This window comes from Solanum tuberosum, unplaced genomic scaffold (genome assembly GCF_000226075.1).
Source record: "Solanum tuberosum cultivar DM 1-3 516 R44 unplaced genomic scaffold, SolTub_3.0 scf00334, whole genome shotgun sequence".
Taxonomy (NCBI): Eukaryota; Viridiplantae; Streptophyta; class Magnoliopsida; order Solanales; family Solanaceae; genus Solanum; species Solanum tuberosum.
This window is the reverse complement of record NW_006239254.1, coordinates 212,668-234,586: the sequence shown is the minus strand read 5'-3', so window position 1 is coordinate 234,586 and position 21,919 is coordinate 212,668. Positions and strand designations below refer to the sequence as shown.

General features: G+C 32.4%; 2 protein-coding genes across 2 annotated transcripts; one reads left to right on the top strand and one right to left on the bottom strand.

Moving 5' to 3' along the window:
• Positions 1 to 1,494: 1,494 nt before the first annotated feature.
• Positions 1,495 to 1,848, top strand: LOC107063295 (uncharacterized mitochondrial protein AtMg00240-like). The gene has a single exon (XM_015314971.1). It carries the CDS (start codon positions 1,495 to 1,497, stop codon positions 1,846 to 1,848), a length of 354 nt encoding a protein of 117 aa, XP_015170457.1.
• Positions 1,849 to 12,948: 11,100 nt separating this feature from the next.
• On the bottom strand, positions 12,949 to 18,376 carry LOC102598229 (type IV inositol polyphosphate 5-phosphatase 7-like). Its single transcript, XM_006360702.2, has 13 exons — positions 17,827 to 18,376; positions 17,597 to 17,684; positions 16,941 to 17,006; positions 16,734 to 16,824; positions 16,536 to 16,640; positions 15,625 to 16,444; positions 15,318 to 15,511; positions 14,850 to 14,958; positions 14,593 to 14,741; positions 14,165 to 14,420; positions 13,647 to 13,724; positions 13,398 to 13,557; positions 12,949 to 13,188 (listed from the first exon to the last, which is right to left on the bottom strand). Exons 1-10 carry the CDS (start codon positions 17,854 to 17,856, stop codon positions 14,198 to 14,200), a joined length of 1,875 nt encoding a protein of 624 aa, XP_006360764.1. The 5' UTR covers positions 17,857 to 18,376; the 3' UTR covers positions 12,949 to 13,188; positions 13,398 to 13,557; positions 13,647 to 13,724; positions 14,165 to 14,197.
• Between the last annotated feature and the right edge of the window lie 3,543 nt (positions 18,377 to 21,919).

Below are 21,919 nucleotides of genomic sequence, written 5' to 3'. Positions count from 1 at the left end.
CGATCAATAGTCCCATCAGACTGGGAATTACGCTTTTCCTCCCGCCTCAGCTTCGCGGATGGAAGGAGGGCGAGAGCGTAGTTCATCTCCTTCTAAGAAAAATATCCAAAGTTTTAATTTTTGATCGAATTCCGTCTATGCCAGGCCCGCGTCTTCCATCAGTCTAGAGAATACGGGTGTTTGAGTTATGCCTCCACCACATCCATTTCAGACAAATTTGCTGCTAGAGCAATTCCTGGTGTCTTCATGGGATACTCCTCCACAAAGAAAGGCTACTCCATCTATGATCTTCAGTCCCAATCCTTCTTTGTCAGTAGAAATATAGTGTTTCATGAGTCCATATTTCCTTTCCTTCATACCAAGTTTCTTGGTTCTCCTATGTTTCCTGTTCTGCAGTTATCTAATCTGGAAGTTCCTTCTAGTAGTCCTTCTCCAAGCCCACCACCTCCTCAGCCTATTCATCAGTCTCTACCACAAATCTCCTCACCAGTTGAACCAAGAAAATCTACCAGAATCAGACATCCTCCCAGCTAGATGACTGATTTTGTTACTCTCTCCTCTCATACTTGTTCCTATCCCATGTCCTCACATGACTCTTATTCTCATTTTTCCCAATCGTATAAACATGCCCTCCATGTCTACTCCTCTATATATGAACCTTCCTCTTTCCAGCAAGCTTCCTCAGATCCATCATGGGTACAGGCTATGCAACTTGAAATAGATGCTTTAGAACTCAATCACACCTGGTCTGTTGTCGAACTTCTTCCTGGTAAGGTTCCTATTAGCTGTAAGTGGGTGTACAAGATGAAATATAAATCTTCTGGTGAAGTGGAAAGGTTCAAGGCTCGTTTAGTAGCTAAGGGTTATAGCCAGCAGGCTGATATAGATTACTCTGAGATGTTTTCTCCTGTTGCTAAAATGGTCATAGTTAGGTCTTTAATAGCACTTGCAGCTTCCAAACAGTGGTGTATTTTTCAGATGGATGTCCATAATGCTTTTTTAAATGGTGATTTGGTGGAAGAGGTGTATATGCATATTCCTAAAGGGTTTGCTAGACAGGGGGAGTCTAAGATGGTCTGCAAACTTCATAAGTCATTGTATGGACTTAAACAAGCTCCAAGACAGTGGAATAAGAAACTGACTGATGCTCTTATTCAGATGGGCTTCACTCAAAGTCATATGATTACTTGCTGTTTACCAAGAAGTCAGGAAAAGAGTTAGTGATAATTCTAGTGTATGTAGATGACTTACTAGTTACTGGAAATAATCTGGTCTTGATCAATAAAGCAAGGGAAGATTTGAAGCACAAATTCAAGATGAAAGATATTGGAGAACTTAAGTTCTTCTTGGGGATTAAATTAGCTAGATCACAAGAGGGAATCATGATATGCCAAAGAAAATATGCATTAGAGTTAGTTTCAGAAACTGGTTTGAGTGGATCAAAGCCAGTCAATGCACCACTTGAAGTTAATCAGAAATTGACTTCTGTGGAATATGACAAAAAATATATCTACCAAGACAGGACAAAGTGATGAAACTTTGAAAGATCCTACAGCTTATCAAAGGCTAGTAGGGAAACTTTTGTACCTAACAATGACCAGGTTGGACATAACTTTTGCAGTTCAAGTCCTTAGCCAATACATGCATTGTCTAAAAAGATCTCATATGGAAGCTGCACTGAGAGTTGTAAGATATATCAAGGGCTTACCAGGAATGGGTTTACTGATGCCATCTCAAGCTACTAGTCAACTATTTGCCTATTGTGATTCAAATTGTGATGCTTGTCTAGAAACAAGAAAATCTGTTACTGGGTATTTGGTGAAGTTTGGTGGAGCTGTAATATCCTAGAAGTCCAAGAAACAGGAGACTGTGTCAAGAAGTTCAGCTGAAACTGAGTTTAGAAGCATGGCTGCATGTACTGCAGAACTCACTTTGCTGATAGGGCTGTTCAGAGAATTGGGAGTGCATATTAAACAACCTATAGACCTAATGTGTGATAGTAAAGCTGCAATTCAAATAGCAGCAAATCCTATATTCCATGAATGAACTAAACATATTGACATTGATTCTCACTTTGTAAGAGAAAGAATCACTCAAGGCATGATTAGAACTGATCATGTATCAACAGAAGAGCAATTGGCAGACATACTTACAAAAGGCTTGGGAAGATCTCAACATGAATATTTAGTTAGTAAAATTGGACTTAAGAACCTGTTTCAACCATCAACTCGAGAGGGGGTGTTAAACCAAGAGGCAAGTTGATGTAACCACAGATGAGTTAGTAGTAACTCAAGTTGTTAAGAAGTGGTTAGAAGTTAGTTAGCTAGTTAGTTAGAGTGACAGCTAAGAGGTTTACTAATTGAAGCTTAATTCAGATTGTATAAATACTATTGATGTGTAACTGATTCATTAAGTTGGAATTTATGTGAATTGAGATTCTCTTTCAACTTCTTCTTTTTTCTCTGCTTTGCCTCTAGAACATTCACAACCATGAATGCTAACAAGCTTATCTATTAAAAATATATTGTCTTTGTGAAGTTAACCTATATCGAAAATACATTTAAGAAATACTTAAGTTGATTTTAGGTAATTATATGTGTAATTTTCAAATTTCAACTATAAATTCACGTGTTTGAAAGTATTGTCAAACCTTAGTAAACGACGGATTAGAACAATTTGCATTCTAATCAGGATAAAATTAGAAAAGCATATAGCCTCAACTCAGTACTTGATTATATAAGCTTTTATTTTAAAAAAATTTGTTCAATATTAATTAATAATATACTGCTAACTATTTTTTCTTTCTCAACATACTACTTTGAAATGGTTGTTGTAGCCGATGATCTATCGGAAATAATTTTTTCACCGTCATAAAATAGAAATAAGGTTGTGCGCATCTTACTTTCCCAAAGACTCTCTAATAAGATTACATTGAAGAAGTATCCTTGGTGAGCTGTAAATTAGGACGTTGCTATTGCTAAGGTTATAAGGATGGAGAGCAAAGTCAAAAATTTCGTTAGGGATGATAAAAATTTAATATATATATATATATATATATATATATATATATGTTTGAAAAATAATTTTTAACCTATTTATTTCATATAATTTCTTATATATGTAATATAATTTTTCGATGAATGATTTCCGATTGACCATCCTGAGGGGAGATGAGCTACTAGGTTTTGTGTTGGATAGGAAAATGGGGAAGAGAGAGGGGTATAGGGAAATTAAAGATTTCATGGGCTGGGTCGGGTATGGAGTTTTGGGCCGGGTTTTGAGCTAAGAGGTCCAAACCAAGGTTGATTTTGAGAGTAAGAATTGGCTATATTAGGAGATGGATTTTTTTAATAGTATTACAATTGTAGCCATCCATTGAAAACGTAGCCAAATCAATTCAAAATTAGTCTCAATTAACACCTAGTATTATTTTTTATATTGATTTGAAGTATAATTATGATGAATTTTTTATTAAAATTAATTAATTGAGCTTCTTGACTTAACAAAATAAAATAACCATTTATAAAAATGGACTAAGTATAGTAATTAAATTTTGAATGAGCTTATTTAGACAAAATGAAATGCATACTTGACAAAACACTTGTTTTTATATATTAATTGATTTTTAATTAACAAAATAGATATATTAATACTTATATATGTGTTCGCACAAGAGCAAAATCATATTTGAGAAAGACCTATTTCATGCTTAGATGTTTAATTTTACTCTGATCTAAAATTCTTATATTTCAATTTTTCAAGAAACAAATTGTTTATTTCCAACCGATCTTGTAATTTCAATTTTGTTGAGGCTCATACGTTTTAATGAATTTAAAAAAAATTGTATAGAGATATAGGTCGTGATTTTTCACTTTTGTTAGTCATGCTCATGAATCACCTCTTAGCTCAGTGCTCATGACATGCTATTGAACCTTTTCCGTGTCAAGGGAGTAGGATCAAGCAGGACATAGCTAACGACATAGAAACCATGCATCATTTTATTCTTAGTGCAAATCTTCCAAAACTTATTTAGATCAAACAAAGTCCAAAATTGAAGACAAATATTATTGTTCTTGTTGTCCCCTTCTTCCTCCTTCACCTCTCCCTCTACTGCTGCCGATGCTCCGGTCCGGCCACAAAGTAGGACTCGTCTTGCTTCTGGAATATCTATATATATATATATATATATATATATATATGTTTGAAAAATAATTTTTAACCTATTTATTTCATATAATTTCTTATATATGTAATATAATTTTTCGATGAATGATTTCCGATTGACCATCCTGAGGGGAGATGAGCTACTAGGTTTTGTGTTGGATAGGAAAATGGGGAAGAGAGAGGGGTATAGGGAAATTAAAGATTTCATGGGCTGGGTCGGGTATGGAGTTTTGGGCCGGGTTTTGAGCTAAGAGGTCCAAACCAAGGTTGATTTTGAGAGTAAGAATTGGCTATATTAGGAGATGGATTTTTTTAATAGTATTACAATTGTAGCCATCCATTGAAAACGTAGCCAAATCAATTCAAAATTAGTCTCAATTAACACCTAGTATTATTTTTTATATTGATTTGAAGTATAATTATGATGAATTTTTTATTAAAATTAATTAATTGAGCTTCTTGACTTAACAAAATAAAATAACCATTTATAAAAATGGACTAAGTATAGTAATTAAATTTTGAATGAGCTTATTTAGACAAAATGAAATGCATACTTGACAAAACACTTGTTTTTATATATTAATTGATTTTTAATTAACAAAATAGATATATTAATACTTATATATGTGTTCGCACAAGAGCAAAATCATATTTGAGAAAGACCTATTTCATGCTTAGATGTTTAATTTTACTCTGATCTAAAATTCTTATATTTCAATTTTTCAAGAAACAAATTGTTTATTTCCAACCGATCTTGTAATTTCAATTTTGTTGAGGCTCATACGTTTTAATGAATTTAAAAAAAATTGTATAGAGATATAGGTCGTGATTTTTCACTTTTGTTAGTCATGCTCATGAATCACCTCTTAGCTCAGTGCTCATGACATGCTATTGAACCTTTTCCGTGTCAAGGGAGTAGGATCAAGCAGGACATAGCTAACGACATAGAAACCATGCATCATTTTATTCTTAGTGCAAATCTTCCAAAACTTATTTAGATCAAACAAAGTCCAAAATTGAAGACAAATATTATTGTTCTTGTTGTCCCCTTCTTCCTCCTTCACCTCTCCCTCTACTGCTGCCGATGCTCCGGTCCGGCCACAAAGTAGGACTCGTCTTGCTTCTGGAATATCTTTTCTACCTCCCTTCCGGCCATGTTGAACGATAACTCTTTCGCTTTCCTGTCTATGTTTCTCCATATGTTTTGTTTACCTAGTATTTCAAATCAACCAAGAATTAACGACGTAAATTTTACACTATCAAGTCGCTTGAAAAATAACAACGTAACTAACAGATCACCTAAAAATATTGAAAATAACTAACAGTAATTATATATCTAGCTAGAAATGGAATGTGTCACATTCATGAAACTAAAACATGCTAAGTTGTTATAGCAAAAATTGGAACACTCTTAATATTGTAAAATATATACACAATTTGAAAATTAGTAACATGAAAACTGAAACATGTTAAGTTGATGGGATTACAATGTGAGGAATCGAATTCTCATCAACAAGGTGACAGTTCAGATAACTAACCAACTGAGCTACTAAGATTCCCCTAACTAGAGAGTATATATACCTGCAAGGAAGTTCTTTTTGTTGTTCTGAGCATTGATTCCAAAACCAACTACCTCAAATTCGAGCCTCCGGTTGCTATAAAGGTAATAATTAAAATTAATATTTAACACTTCTACACTATATAATTTTTCGATAAAAAATATTTACCGAATCATATTTGTTGAGCTAGTGACATGTGAAGTACATATTAATTAATGAGGCAAAAGATCAATTTGTTTTCATAAATCAATGAGACAAAAATTTACATAAAAATTATGCCTTTGCTAAAATACAAAGTGGACACGTGATTAAGAAAACACTTGGCAACGAAGACGCATGCAGAAACGACGAAAATTTGCCTCTGCGCTATATTTTACTTAATTAACTGTATACTATAGTATAGAATTCCTATAGTATATGTACATAATGACACAATTTACCACATCCCACTATGCCACAACAAAAAGACATTCAAGCTGATGCAATGTACTTCTCTCCTCAATAATAACTCTGTTTTATTATACTATTTTAAGATGTTCAATGATAACTGTTTACTTTATAAAATTAATAAATAATTTTATACTTAATTCCTAATTTATCCTTATCATTGGTTATAGTCATTTCTCTATTACAGTTTTTAAGATATTATATTTATTATATTTAAAAGGTGATATAGTAAAATTACTCTTTTATTTATAATTTCCTAAAAAGTGTGCAATAGTAAACAAGTATTATTAGACAATAGGCTTAAATGAGTAATAATTATTGCATGCATGTGCTGATAAATTTTATAGTTGTGTGTTGTTTTGTAGTGAACAATTTTAAAATACACATTTTATTCTTTTTTTAGAAAAAAAATCTTCTCAATAAAAGTAAGTTTACGGTGTACTATATTGATCTGATTAGTTTAAATTTCTATTATATAAGGTCTATTACAAGAAAATCATTCTCCTTCATCAATTCAAACTTTTTTCGAATTGTATATAATGAGCTAATTAATCAATTTTGAAAGAGGTAAATTCATCTTAAAAACTTATTGTATACGATTCACAAAATCAATAATAGGTGCTTATAGAATTTCTCATGGGGAATACCTATATATGTACTAGACATAGGTGTCTGTGCGGTAGCTGTACTGGCTCAATATGTTAATATTTTTTTATTTTAATTTATGTAATATAAGTAAAATTTAGAAAGGTGATTAAATTTAATATGATTTTTAGATATTAAGTTATTAATTACTTTTGTTTGCGCAAATTTAATGTGAAGAGGTCCATACTTAAAGCATTTTTCGTCATCGATCATTGATTTTTTTACTCAAAGTAGTTACAAGATATAAGTAAATATTATCGAAATTCAAAATAATAAAGCAATAACTATAGAATATGAATTTAAAACTAAAAGTCATAACTAAAACGGATTCCATAATTTTGGGAAAAGTATACACTAATTAAATTAAAGTAGAACAAAAGAAATAATTTATTAATTTTTTTTTCGAAACACGCTGAAGCAGGCATGTCGATGGACACGTGTCTGCTTCAGCATGGAGTCTTGAATTTAGAACTATAAGTCATAGCTAAAACGGATTTCATAATCTCAAAAAAATTATACACTAATTAAATTAAAGTAGAACAAAAGAAATAATTTTTTAATTTTTTTTTTTGGAAAGTAGATTCATGTTCGTTTGATTATGAGCATTGTTCAAGTCATCGATATTGATCAAAACCGATACTCAAATTTGTAAAAGAACAGCTACATTCAATACATACAAGAGGTGGCAATTTTTTTTTGGAAGGATCAAAAATCATTTTCAATTAAAGATAAGGAGCCACAAGCTCTTAAGGAGGAATTTTCTGCCTAAAGTATAAATTTTGTTACATTAATTATGCTAAAAATTAAATGGATGTCCCTTCCTATTGGCATGAACAGAAACTCAATATGGGCCGGTACTCTGTCATGGATTCTCTTCAAATAGAGAAATGAGTTGGGCCAAAGTTGGGCTGCTTATAAAATGGGCTTCTGAATACCAGATGGAGTAACTGATCCATTTAGGAAAAATTACCTAAATATACAACTTATTTTACTATATTCTTTAAAAGTTTCTACGATTTGAAAAAATTACAAAAATCTCTATTGGTCGGATACATCAATTTACGTGATGTGTCGGAATATACGCGATGTATCGAGACGTTGACGTTTGAGTGATGTATCTGAAATCGAGGCGCGATGTGTTGGAACGTTGAAGGATGTATCTGAAACTGGGCCGCGATGCATCGAAACGTTTTGAGATGTATCCGTATTTCACCAAATTTAAGAAATTTTTGTAATTTGGAAAAGAGTAGAGATAGGATGTAATTAACTTTTAACACTATGGGATTTGTGTTAAATTCTCATAAATTTATGAATTGTTTGGTTAGATATAGAGTAGTTACCTTGCTAGATGGAAGTAAGCCAAGCATTATTTAATTTTAATACTATAAAGTCTAAACATGTCAATAACAATAACATATTTAGTAAAATTTCACAAGTAAAATCTAGAAAGTAAAAATATGTATGATCGACTAATATAAACAGAAGATTAAACACAACTCTAATTATTTATTACCATCTATTGTCTGAAAGTAATACCTTTACATTGCTCTTTCTTAATTATTATTTTTTAATCTTTAATGAGTAATGACCTATTGTTCAATTGCTCAAATTAATTAATTTTTTTCCTGTGGCACAACTCTTGAGACCTACAAGCTTACAAGAACTTAGGCTAAAACATCAAAGTTTTAAATGGGCTAAAAAACATAGGCCCAATTAAGTTCAAAACAAGTCGTAAGTCAAGCCTAAGCTACTGTTTATTTGCTTCGGGCACAATTTCAGATGTAGGTGATTGAAGTTGAAATTTCTATCTGACTTCAGACATTTTTATCTAAAGTATGACTTTGTTGAAGGCTAAATATGAGATAATTTTATCTGAAATTTGTTATGACTTGTCAAAGCCAACTTTGAACCTTATAGGTATTTAGAATTAGATATAAATACTCAAATAAATGATATCGTTATAAAAAGATTTTGGCAATAACTTAAATAATTCATTTCACCAAATGGGCACAAAGCATGCAAGTCACCGCCTTGTGCTAGTGAATGAGAGTGCCACAGAGACATGAGATACAAGAAGTGTCTCCCATATATCTCTTTCTTTTTTCCCTTCTATCACATCAATAAAAATCTTGTTATAGTAATTGAGAAGACCCCTAGCTAGTTGCCCCTTATATTGCCACTTGATATATATATATATATATAAATTTGGAAATAGTATTTCTACCTCCATGAGGTAGCGGTAGTGTATACACTATCCTCCCTAGATCCCTCTTTGTGGAATTTCACTGGGTATATTGTTGTTATTGTTGTGTAATATAAGTATAATACATAAACATATTCTTTAACTTGGTCTCAACTGGTATTTATACCCTTAAACTTTGAGTTTACAAAAATAAACACTTAAACTTGTATGAAGTTAAACAAGTAGATACATGTGTCCTACATGACATAATACATATAAGGTGCCACCTAAGACGCACATGTCAACTTTATACAAGTTAAGTGTCTACTTGTGCATACCCAAAATTGAAAGACATAGATTCCTAATGAGACCAATTAGTTAAAGAGCATATTTATATGTTAAGTATATACACAACATATACAACCGAAATATATAATTATATAAGTATATTTTAATCATATTGATAAACTAAATGATTTAAGGGAATCTACATTATTATTTTTCTTTTGAATTTTTCATTAAAATCTCTGGTCCATCATTTATATATATATGAATATATAGGGAACAAAACTTGAAGAATGGCATGGAGATTGTTTTTTGTAATATATGGCAAGGTTATGGTCCCAGAGACAAAGCAAATGGGAGTGTTAACTGTACAAATGCCATTAGAATTTGAAGCACTGTCCCATTCATTAAAAGTATGAATACCAACCTTAGTGGATCTCTCAGAACTCATGAAAAATTAAAGTATCTTTATAATTGTTGGAAATATATATCTGTCAAGCTTCTTCTTTTTTTCATGCATAATTGTCTTTATTTTGGAGTGGTTTTTAATTTTTGTTTGGGCTATTTATTTAATGAAAATTTGTGGGCTAGAATATCTTTAACTATGAAGTAATTTTGCTAACGCATAAGTTTAGAAAGTTTTTGCCTAGTCCGACAAAAGATACATAGAGTTGGCGTAACTTTGTAGATTTTGAAACTGAACTTATATCTCTATCAGCATAAGTTTCGTATGAACTAAGTTATGTGTTATAAGGCATACACATCAGTTTTGTAAGAACTAAGTTATGCCTTCTATGATATAACTTATTGGTTATGAATTGAACATATACTTCTAATGACATGAGTTTTGTAGGAATTAAGTGACATTAACTTGTTTTACCTCAAACATTATTTGTGTTATATATTATGATACGGAAATGTGAACTTTTTGTCTTGCAATTTTTTTCCGATGTTAGAGGTATTTTCATCCGCATCTTTTCTTACTTAAAGCATTTGAAGAGCAAAATTAAAGACCATAAATTTGAGGGACAAATATTAAAAATTACTCCAAAATTAGCGTATTTGTGCTAATGACCCAATATCTATTGAATTAGCTCATTAAATTATCCTTCTTCTTTACCATAACTCTTAAGTATGTGACGAGGTAAAGCCGGTTGAAAATATTTGACCCAATAAGCCAAATTGATCTATATATTTCATGAGTCATTGGAACCATTGATCCTAGTTACAAGAACTCCATATATAAATACACCATTATGATATAGGAAAATAGAGGCTTTATCATTATAATATGAGGCTAGGACCTAGGGCCTAGGGGTTAGTTATCCTATTCAAGGAGTGTATAACCGCATTAAATAAGCTTGCACTAATCCATTAATTTGAAATTCAAATTAGAGATTTTTCTTGAAAGGTATCGAGAAGGATTTGGAATGGAAAAATATCGATTTCGAGAAAAAAAAACACTCTACACCTTCTATGTATATTCACAGATTCATTTTCACTATAAAAGAATCAATAAATTTCTTAAACTAGTACTCCCTCCGTTCCATTTTATGTGGCAACATTTGACCGGGCACGGAGTTTAAGAAATAAATGAAGACTTTAAAATGTTTATCAAATTGCCCTTTAAAAAGTAGACTCACTTTTCTCTCTCCTCATAAATGTATTGGAGTATTATTTTAAGATTAAGTGGAATCAACAAGAGTAAAAGAGGAATGGTACCTTTAAATACTTACCATATTAGGAAATGTGACATTTTTTTTGGGACTGACCAAAAAGGAAATGGTGCCACATAAAATGGGACGGAGGGAGTAATATTTACTATTTAAATACTACAATAACAATTTATTAAAAAACAGATACTCAATAGTAATATTAGTTTCTCTGTTTTATGTCGAGCACTCTTTGCTGCAAATTTACAAAACTGAAATTGACATGTCTTGAAAAAGAAAAAGAGTCTAAATCTAAATCATTACTTATCCCATTAACTTCTCTTTTTTCTTCTTTTTTTTTTTTTACTTTTTCATGTTACCGCTTAGATTTTATTTTTTAACATGTCAATTTTCCATCAACTTCTAGCCCCATTAAAAAAATATAGTAATATATAGAGACAAAGACATAATCAAGAAAATAAACCTTTTTGTCTATATATATTCCCTTGTCTGTAAAGAGTCTGCAGGATGTTTGTTGAGTGCTTTGAGCTTCACTGCAATTATCTGCCTTTTAAAAGCTACATGAGTTGTTTTTTGCCCATTTTTTCAACACTTGGTGGAGTATTGTCTGATCAACCAACTTGTACATTATAAAAGTTGAGGAAATTAAAATATGAAATTCCATAAATAAATAAATAAACACACTTCACTTTAAAAAGGTGAATTCCCGACGGATGTTCGTAACGACCCAGCCCATTAGTGATATTGTTCATTTTGGGTTTAGATTTGCACGGCTTTGAAAACGTTACTAATGGATGAGGACTGCATTGTTATATACCCAATATCAATCGTGCGTTTTGTTGATGTAGGATTTCTAATCTTAAGCTGGGGTGTCATAGATGTTCACGTTGAAGCGTAACAGGAAAATGTTTCCGAATTCCGATGAACCAACTCGATTCCCGCCGGATTGAATATTTCCGTTGGACGTATTATTGCAACAATAATAGTATATTCAGTGTGATTTCATAAGTGGATCTAGAAAAGGTAGGATATGCGCATATTCTAACCCTATTTTTACGGGATAGTGATAAATTTCTGATAGAGTTTCGACTCAATGTAATTCCTTTGACTTACTATTAACAGGCCATAATGGAAATGTCACAAATAGGAGCAGTAAACTAGGTTAACTAACTAAATTGTTCTGTTCCTAGTCATAACAAAAACCAAATTTGTTCAGACCCAACTTTTGTAAATTCTAAATCCAGTAAATTAAAGCAAAGGTATGTCACATCTTTAGGGTTCTCGCAGTCAATAACAAGTCATATCAACTCTTTAGGACCATTAAAGAAGTCATATAATGGGTGCTGTTACTTTTTCCTTTATATTATTCCCCCCAATATATTCAATTTCTGCATGGTTTATTGAAACTAATTTCATTAAATAAAAGCCATAATTTGAAAATAAAAAAAAAATAGTGTGTGTATTTAATTATAGTTTGTCTTCAAAAGATTTTCAAATTAGTCAAGAGTGAAACAACCTGAATCATCACCTAAGGCTCCTAAATGACCACTCGGCACTCAGGGTGACAAACAAGTTCAACCAATTTTTGAAAGAAGTTTCACTTTCACTCCAAAAAATCAAAAAGAAAATTCAGGTAAAATATATATTCGAACACAACTTTAAGTTCCAAAAATCACTATTTCAAAAATCTACGGCCAAACGGGAGCTTAATTCTTTAGTGCTAAGGGGTCCTTGGTTAGTCACAGCTAGTGGTATTATTTTGTACCACTAGAGACAATAAAAGAGAATAATGTGAAGTGTATCCTTCCAAGAATAAAGTGATTCTGAATCAAATATGACTTTACCTGTTATCTCTGTAAACTTGTCTACTTTATCTTTAATTCTAAAGAAAGAAAAAAATAGACAAAGCCCAATACAATGAGCTAACCAAGAAAAAAATAAGTAGTACTTTTCAGGTAAATCATTGGCAAAAAACAGTAAGGTAGAGAGGTTATCAATAAATAAATATTTTTTTACTTACTAGTATCATGTTTGCAATTGAGTATACATCAGATGATCAGAATCATTAAAAACAAAAAGTAACAAAAACTCAAAAAAACATGATTATTTTTCACTCATGCTCTTCTTGTCATTGAATCTCTCCTATTCCTAACTACTTAAATAAAAGAATCTTGGACACAAAAATCATTGTCATTTCCCCACTTGGCATTACTCTTTTGGTCTTTACTTCATCCTGCAAATACATTGACAACAACGACAACATATTCAGTATAATCCCTAGGTCTGAGGAGAGTAGAGTGTTCGCAAACCTTACCTCTATCTCGTGGAGGTAGAGAAGTTGAACATGTGTATCAAATCAAAGTAGTTATGAAAAAGGAACTAAGACATAAGTATAGCTAAGGGTTTGTCTAGACATGTAAAACTGAAGAAAAGCAACATTACCTTATAGAAAAAGGATGATAACTATGCCAAAAGATAGACGTTGCCACAGGGAGTTTGGTAATTAACAAGTCGAGTTATGCTCTCCTAAGTGTTACTGAAATGTATATGTAGTCCGCGTCGATTCAAGTTAAAGTTAGTCATCAAAATTTTGAATATACACCTGGTCAAAGAAAGAGGATAGAGATTTTTAGAAAAGTGAAGGTGAAACCTGCAGAATCAAGAAAAGGATAAAAGAGGTGGAGGAGTAACCTTTTTCAGTTAGTGGGATAAGAACGGTCCCAAGCGTTCTTCAGGTTTGAGTTTCATCAAAGTGGTTCCCGTCTGAATCTGGGGACCAAAAGAGAAACAAGATAAGGACCACACATGAGTAGTAGGTTCGGACGAAAAATCAGAGGTTAAAACAATTCCAGAGAGAGACCAAGGGACATAATGTCTAAGGCCAATGTAGAAATACTGAGTGCTAAAAACAAGAAATGAATTTGTTATTGAAGAAGAATCCTATGAAGAATCTGCATTTTTTAGAACAGACAAACATTTCATGTATGGTGATGATAAGTGTATAATTCAACTTTCTTCACAAAGTGATAAAAGATTCATCTAAGAAGTTCGGGAAAAAGAATTGAGTTTTTCTTTCTTCTAATTAGCCGCGTCATGCATCAAATGTAATCAAAAGGAGAAAAAGTTTAGTTCATCAAATCGATGATTTCATGTAGAGATATAGATAATAACATCCAAATAAATAAAAGCAGTCAAGATAGGGAGCATACCGAAAGCTTAGGTTTGGTATCCTCCGTTCTCCTTCAAAAGAAGCAGAGTTCTGTATAGCCATGAGAATATGGCAACAGCTCCTCCACCTCAATTCTCGAGCTTGAACAACTCATACTTTTCCTCAATCTACTTGGGACCGACTCCACTTCAGCCCAAAACACACTGGAAACGGGTCTATGATCTGAAAATCTAGACTCCCCACGAACATAAGATAATTGCTGAAGACCACCTCCGTGCCACAATATCCGATCACACCTTCAAATACGAAAGGGATAAGATCAGTTCTAGTCTCGATAACTAAATTAAACATTTTATCGATAAGGAATGCATTATCATTTAATTTGTTTATTTATCTTAAGACTTCTTGATATGAGCTATTTTGAGATTTCAAGAATGATGTTTGACATTTTAAAGGAAAAGCATGTACCATGCAGGTGTTCGTCGTTTCTCTTTCGGGTGCATGTCATCTCCTGCATACCTATCTGAATTCCTTGAATATTTATATGTCGGTGGGAAATATATCTTTCCTTCTTTCCATCCCACAAAAACCCGACCTTGTCTCTGTTCTATGCGCAGCTGTCAAGGAAAATCAAACAAGATCAGTCCAACATTGTCATATGATGAGTTCCAAACTGATTTTAACAAAGAGAATGGATAAAAATTTTACTCAGATTGTGAAAATACCTGGTCCTTTTCCAATAAAGCTCTCCAATTTTGCATCTCAACAAGTGCTTTGGCAGAACGGTACGAGAGTGCAATTCGATAATTCAGATCCCCTAGCCAAATAACTCGGCTAAAAAAATAAGGATAATTGTTAGAGAACGTAAATATTTTCGTATGTCAGATGAAATGAAGCGGACCGTCAAAATTGATCATATCATTGAATGCCACAGTAAAACAGGAGAATTCGTTAGTTATAGTTTTACAGAACTAATTGTATTAAACTTTCTTCATTCCATTTTCCCACTTTCATGAGCTTGTGTTCAAAATCAGCTATGTTGCTTGGACTCTCCAAAAATACCTCACGAGGCATATTGGATCCTCAAAATGTAGTACATTTTAGAGGATCCGACACGGGTGCGGAAGCATTTTTGGAGAGTCCGAGTAACGTAGATAGCAATGAAGGATCTATGAAGTAAAAAGTGATCTTACTCGTGTTCAAGGATATTTTCAGGGGACTTCTCTTCATCCACACCATTTACTCGCGGAAACCTTGTTTTCTTTATGATCTCCATAAAATCTGCATTTCTGCGTAACTCGTCACCCTCTTTCTGACCAGAGGTTAGGTGAGTGCACACAAAGCAAAAGCTTGTCTGATGCAACATCATACTTACTGAAATAGAACCCTGCAAATCCAAGTAATGGAATAACATGTTATGTATGCTTTTCCATATCATTAACAATAAGTATAACCACTTAATTCAGCCAAAAAAGACCAAAATTTCCCATTTAAAATTACCTTATTTCCAAGATAACCCATCAACCCTCTGCCAACACATGATACTTTCATATTCCGGACATGTTCCCTCAATTCACTTCGTACCCATACAGTAAGAAAAATGCCAACCATCTGTTTACTGGCTACCAAACAGTATCTTGAGTTTCTAGGCATTCTATTACCGTCTTCTGCACCGGTCACAGGTGAAAACAAAACAGTACTTGGTGAATCTCCAGGACCATAATCATCATCTGAAGAACCCCATCTGGAGAAATCACTTGGCCTCTGTCCCCAAGAATAGTCACTTGGCCTATGAGCAGATGAATAATCACTTGGCCTGTGACCAGAGGAATAGTCACTTGGTCTGTGACCAGACGAATAGTCGCTCGGCCTGTGACTAGATGAATAATCACTTGGCCGGTAACCAGAAGAATAGTCACTAGGCCTGTGACCATAGTCACTAGGCCTGTGCCCCCATCTTATGTTTGGATCAAAATCACTCTGTCTGTGTCCAGAAATTACTCTATCACACACACTGTATCGTCTATCAAGGCGAGGTTGTGAGATGGATGGATCATTTTCCATTCTCCAACATTGGGGAGTCTGGAATGACCGACGAGGAAATAAGGATGCCTTGCGTCTACCTGACCCCTCGAAATCAGCATTCCATTCAGCAATTGGATCTGGGACAGGAGAAGGAGTATAACAGCCACTACTACCTCCACTACTACCAGGACCATTATTAAGTGTCTTTCGGATCAAAGATAGCCATTTTTTTGCAGGTCCATTGTCTTCAGCTCCAAGGATGTTACCAGCATTTAGAGGAACTATTTCTTGAAATCTGATCATAAAAATCAAATTTTGTTTCAATCAGCTACTATAAAGGACAAAATCTGTAAGGAATACATAATGACAAATCTTAAAATTCATACCCAAGTACATAGATATCTGCAGGTGGTGCTGAATGAAGCCAGTCATCTAGATTCAAATTACTTGATGGTGATTTTCCACCCACGTTCCATGTAGCAACGAAAACGCTGTGCCAAGAAGGAAACACAATCATGCTTTTACCCCCCAAAAAAGGAACAATCTAGAAAAAAAAACTTAAGAGTTTTATGAAGAGGACAAACCTGTAGTTGTGTACATTTATAATCTGAGGGTGATCAAGATCAGCTCTTCCTCGTCGGGGACGCTCCATACTCCGAGAAGAATTTGATTTTTCTACTTATTTGAGAAGGCAAGATATGAATTAGCTTAACAATCAGTGAAGAACAGACTTTTATATATACTAAACTGGGAATTGTATTCATTAACTTCACTAGTACCCTGTCACTAACCTGTTTTAGTTTTCTTAATCGTGCAATGCTCCCTCTCCGAGATGCTCGTTCTCCACTCATCGCCACCTAAAAAATGAGGACATTCATTTATGCTTCAATTCACAGTTGAAGGGTAGGTAAAGTTGGTAAAAATCAACCAAACTTCATCAATATTACTAGCAAAAATAGAAATAATTAGTTTTAACTTTATCTTGGTGGCATTTTGAGAAACGAATTAGGAAATGTAGCCATCAAATTCAGTAATAGATAGAGAAAACAAGACTTATTCTACTGATCCTCGAATTCAAAAATTCGGTCATTTCCTTCAATTATAGAATTTCAGTGTCTTCAAGAAATTTTACTATTACCCTTGTAATTTCATATCATTATACAAAAACATTCACCAGTCACCAGAGACATCAAAGACAAAATATGAGATCTCCCATCTACCCATACAACAACAACAACAACAACAACAACACCGACATATTTGGTGAAATCCCACAAGTAAGGTCTCGAAAGGGTAGAATGTACGCAGACCTTACCACTACCTGGCGGAGACGGATAATTCAAGAGCTCATAATTTCAAGAAAACCCCAATTCACCAAAACAGCCAGAGAAAAAGTTTCTCCTTCTTTTTTTTTCAAGCACAAAACCAGAGGAAATTAGATTCCTACCTCCATAAACAACTTCATCAGACTGGAATTCTTCAGTTTTTCCCTTAATATTGAACCATTTTCTGACAAGTTTCTTTGGCCAGGAGAGCTTCAGCAATCAAACAAAATGTCAGCAAAATAAACACTTGCAGAAATGCAAAAAATAGAAATTCCTAAAAAAAAACAAAAATTACAATTTCCAAGAAATGAGAACAAAAAGGAAAGAAGCTTAAGACAACTTATGTATTCACCTTGCTCTTTTTGGAATTTTCATCTCTCATTTTTTCACTATTCCTTCATGCACCCTTCTTTCTATACTTCCCACAAGTTCCAACTTATAATACTCACAATCATACAAATAAAGAATCAAAAATCAATAAAGCTCAAAACTTTATCAAGAATCACTCTTTCTTCTTCTTCTTCTTCTTCTTCTTTGAAATATAAACCAAAAATCCAACACCCAAATAGACCAAATTGCAAATGGAGCACTAAGAGAAGTTCAATCTTGGGTATCTCTTAAAAAGCATAAAGATTGTTCCTTTCTTGTTCAAAATCACTCTTGTGATATATGGGTATTATTATTTTTTACCCAAAGATTTAAACACTATATAGAAGAAAGAAAAAGGGGGAACTTGAAACAAGAGACAACTACACTGCTTTAAGTTAAGCACAAGACAATGTAGGCCAAAAATAGATAAGAAAATTAAAGAAAGAAAAAGAATGAGAGAGAGAAAGCAAAAGGGGGTCCTTCTCTTCTTTCTTAGTAACCAGCAAAGTAAAGAATTTGAACAGAATAAAGTGCACACAAACAAGAGAAGACTGAGTTCTTGCTTTATAAATTTCTTGTTTTTTGTTTTCTTTAACCCCAAAACCCAATGACATATGTCGTTTTGATGTGATTTTGTGAATAAAACGACTTGGTCAATTGCACTAAAGATGTGCTCCAATTGGTCAGCAAAAGGTGGGAGGGTGCAAGATTTGGTTAGACTAAAACTACCCCTTCTTTAGAAACAAAATTTCTTTGGTCTTACAAAATTAAAGTTTTATAAAAATAAAGGCAACTAAAGATAAAGGCACAATGTGATGTTGTTGTTGGTGCAGTAATTGTAGTAATATTTTTTATCACATACATTTGTTTTCCACCCGATGTTCATAGTTTGTATTGAAATTCCAATTAAATTTGGATCACGTATTGTATGGCTCATTCGGGGTGACGCTTTCAACAAGATTTTTTCCAAATCCAAAGCTCGAACCCAAGACTTCTGGTTAAGAATGAAACAGTCTCATCACTGCACCACAACTCATGTTGGTCTTTATCACATACATTACTACTATATTTCCCCCCTAATAATCCTAGTGTTCGAGTTAGCAAGTACAGAACATAACGTATCACATGCATTATTAGAGTTTCCTGCTTTTTTTAAAAATAATTGTGATGCTCTTGCTAGCTATCAAGTACATTGACAGAACAATTGAACAAATGAGAAGAAATCACCTAACGTTTTTTATTTTTGCTAGAAATTGAACCTTAACCAACTTCATTAATCAATATGTTGTGCACTTGGTTGCTTTTTTAAAAAAAAAATCTATTTATTTATTTGTTTCCATTAAATCTGTTTGCTTTTGGTTTTTTGTTTTCTTCTTTTTCTTGAGCTTTGTTCTTATTATATGGAAGGAATGTTTTAGGGAAGAAGGAGTTGTCAATTGTTTGTGAATAAAGGAATGCTTGTCTTACAGGCTTTCTGGGATTTAGTACTCTTTTTCTTTCTTTTGTTTATAAAAAACATTATATTAGGATAACATCATTTTTGATAACTTTTTTGAGGGGTATAATGAAGTGTGTGAATCAATGCATATAGTAACTAACAAATTAACAAATCAATTGTTGCTAAATAACAACAACAAAAATGGATAGAGGATTTGGACTGCAAGAATATTTTGTGAATCAAATTCATCTAGCTTTTTGTGTCCACATTGCAACCTAACTAAAGAATTTATTAGATCATTAATGTCTAATGACTTTTTGGTTACAAGCACTAATTTATAATTTTAGTTAGTAAAGTATGAGTCGATAGGATGCGGGGAAGTGATTGTTATTCAAAATCTTATAGTTAAAGTCGTAGAGCATATCAGTTATCAATTTGGTCCTCTATTCAGTATCCACAAAGTAATTTTATGACCGAACCACTTCTAAAATGAATAGTGCCCTCGACACTAACAAATTGAGATTTTCGCACAATGAAAATAGATTGAAATAGTATTCGTCACTCATATACCTTTTGAGACTTCCCCCTAATCACCACAACTTTCTGATAACTATCACAAACATAGTATAATGTGGAATATTTAAAAAAAAAACTAGGATGTTTCACAATATAATGGGTCGATTACCATTTGCCCAATAATGCTATGTGTATCATATAAAAGTGAGGAGAGAAAAAAAAAAGATTGAGGTAAAATATCAGATGGTAAGTCAATAGTCAGGTGCAACAAAAAATTATCCATTTAATTTCTTTTTATTACTTTCATATCATTTAAATCAATTCTAATTTCTCAACTATAAATATTTAATTAGTGTTTGATCAAATTTTAAAGATTTTAAAAATTTATTTAACCATAAAATCTGAGCAGATCATAAAAATATGATCATCAAATATTATCAAATCCCCAAAAATTGACTTACATAAGTTTTTGGATATTTGAGACTTCCACCGACAACATTTTAATTTTTTTCCAAACAAAATGCATATCCAAACACAATCAAATTTCAAAAATCACAACTTCAAAAACTCAAGCTTCAACTTCAAAATCTATGATTAAACAATAACTAATTTATTTTTTAAAAACCTAATTTTAAGAAAATAATTTCTGAAAAGATAATTGCCCTTCTTAGTATAAATTTGGGAGGAAATTCTAATTATTATTCTCTTACTTTCCTTTGTGATCTTGATACATTTGCACTTTTACCCCTATTTTAGGTAAATCTATAATTTCTATCTCTCAAGGCAAATAATTTATTCATGGGATATAAACTTATTTTTATATTATAATATTGCACAAATTATGCCCTCCAACTCTTAAAGAACTAATACTTCAATAGACATGAGTTTAATTTCTAGGTGTAAAAATTAAAAATCCATTTATTTGAAAGAAAAAAACATGCAATTACTTCATATAAATAAGTGAAGTGAACATTAGGATTCCTTTGACCAAATTTGATCCTAAATTAGATTCAATCTTAGGAAAAGATGAACGGAAATTATAAATATTCAAATTTCTTCATTTAAAATAAGAGTATCGATCAATATTTAATGAATTTTTTTTTTCTAAAAATAAAAATTAAGTTTGAGGCTCAAAATAGGCATGGTGCCTGAATTTAGTATGTTGTGGTCCTATTTTTTCATTACATATAAGCCGCCAAGTTTCGTAGGGTTCCCACCCTAATAAAAATTTTGACTGGTAAAAAATAATTATTATGGATTTATAGCTTCCTTTTTAGGAATGTGACTGATCATATTAGAGGGGTTTCTCAACTTAGTTTATTTAATTCCCAATTTCTTTATTCTCTTTTTTTTTTCTTTTCATTTAGGAAGAAGGGACCAGTTTCATAGTGGTACTATATATGTCTGCCTATACTATTGAAGGAAACAATAACAACATTTAAAATTATGTTTAATTTTTAATTGTAAGTGTGAATATCAGAAGATATTGTAGACCTCTTTATAACAATTATGTTTTCTCTAAAATTGATATTTCATGTTATGTTTTTATGACATTTTGGTTATAGTAGTATTTAAAAATTATAGAGACAAATGGTGTTGTTATAAAGATATTTGATTGTATTATTTGACTATATATACTTGTAGTTCAATTGAATCCAGACACTCTCACTCTTATCAATTTTCTATGTAACGTTCTTAACATCAGCAGAATATTCTGATTCGACTTTAGCTGCTTTGTCTATATCTTAACATTATTTAAATTCTCTCGCGGACTTTTCTTTTGTGTTTGTTGTAGCTCGCCCTTATTTATAGCTTCCTTCTCTACCACGTTCATTATATATATCATTAGGAGAAGTCAACCTGCGTAATCTGTAATCATGAACCCTGCTTTGCACTAAAAAAAGGTGAAGATGTTTTTTTTACTATAAGTACACATAAAACGTGTTGAACTGTATAATAGTTATATTCAGTCGAACTAACCACGTCTCTCCAACTTTGTGATTGAAAAATATCATTATCATAAAGTGAAATTTCAAACTTAATGATAGTCATCATGTTTTTTTTTTTTAATTATAAGGGCGAAAAAGTGATAATTTGTGAATTTTTATCTGTTACTATAGTA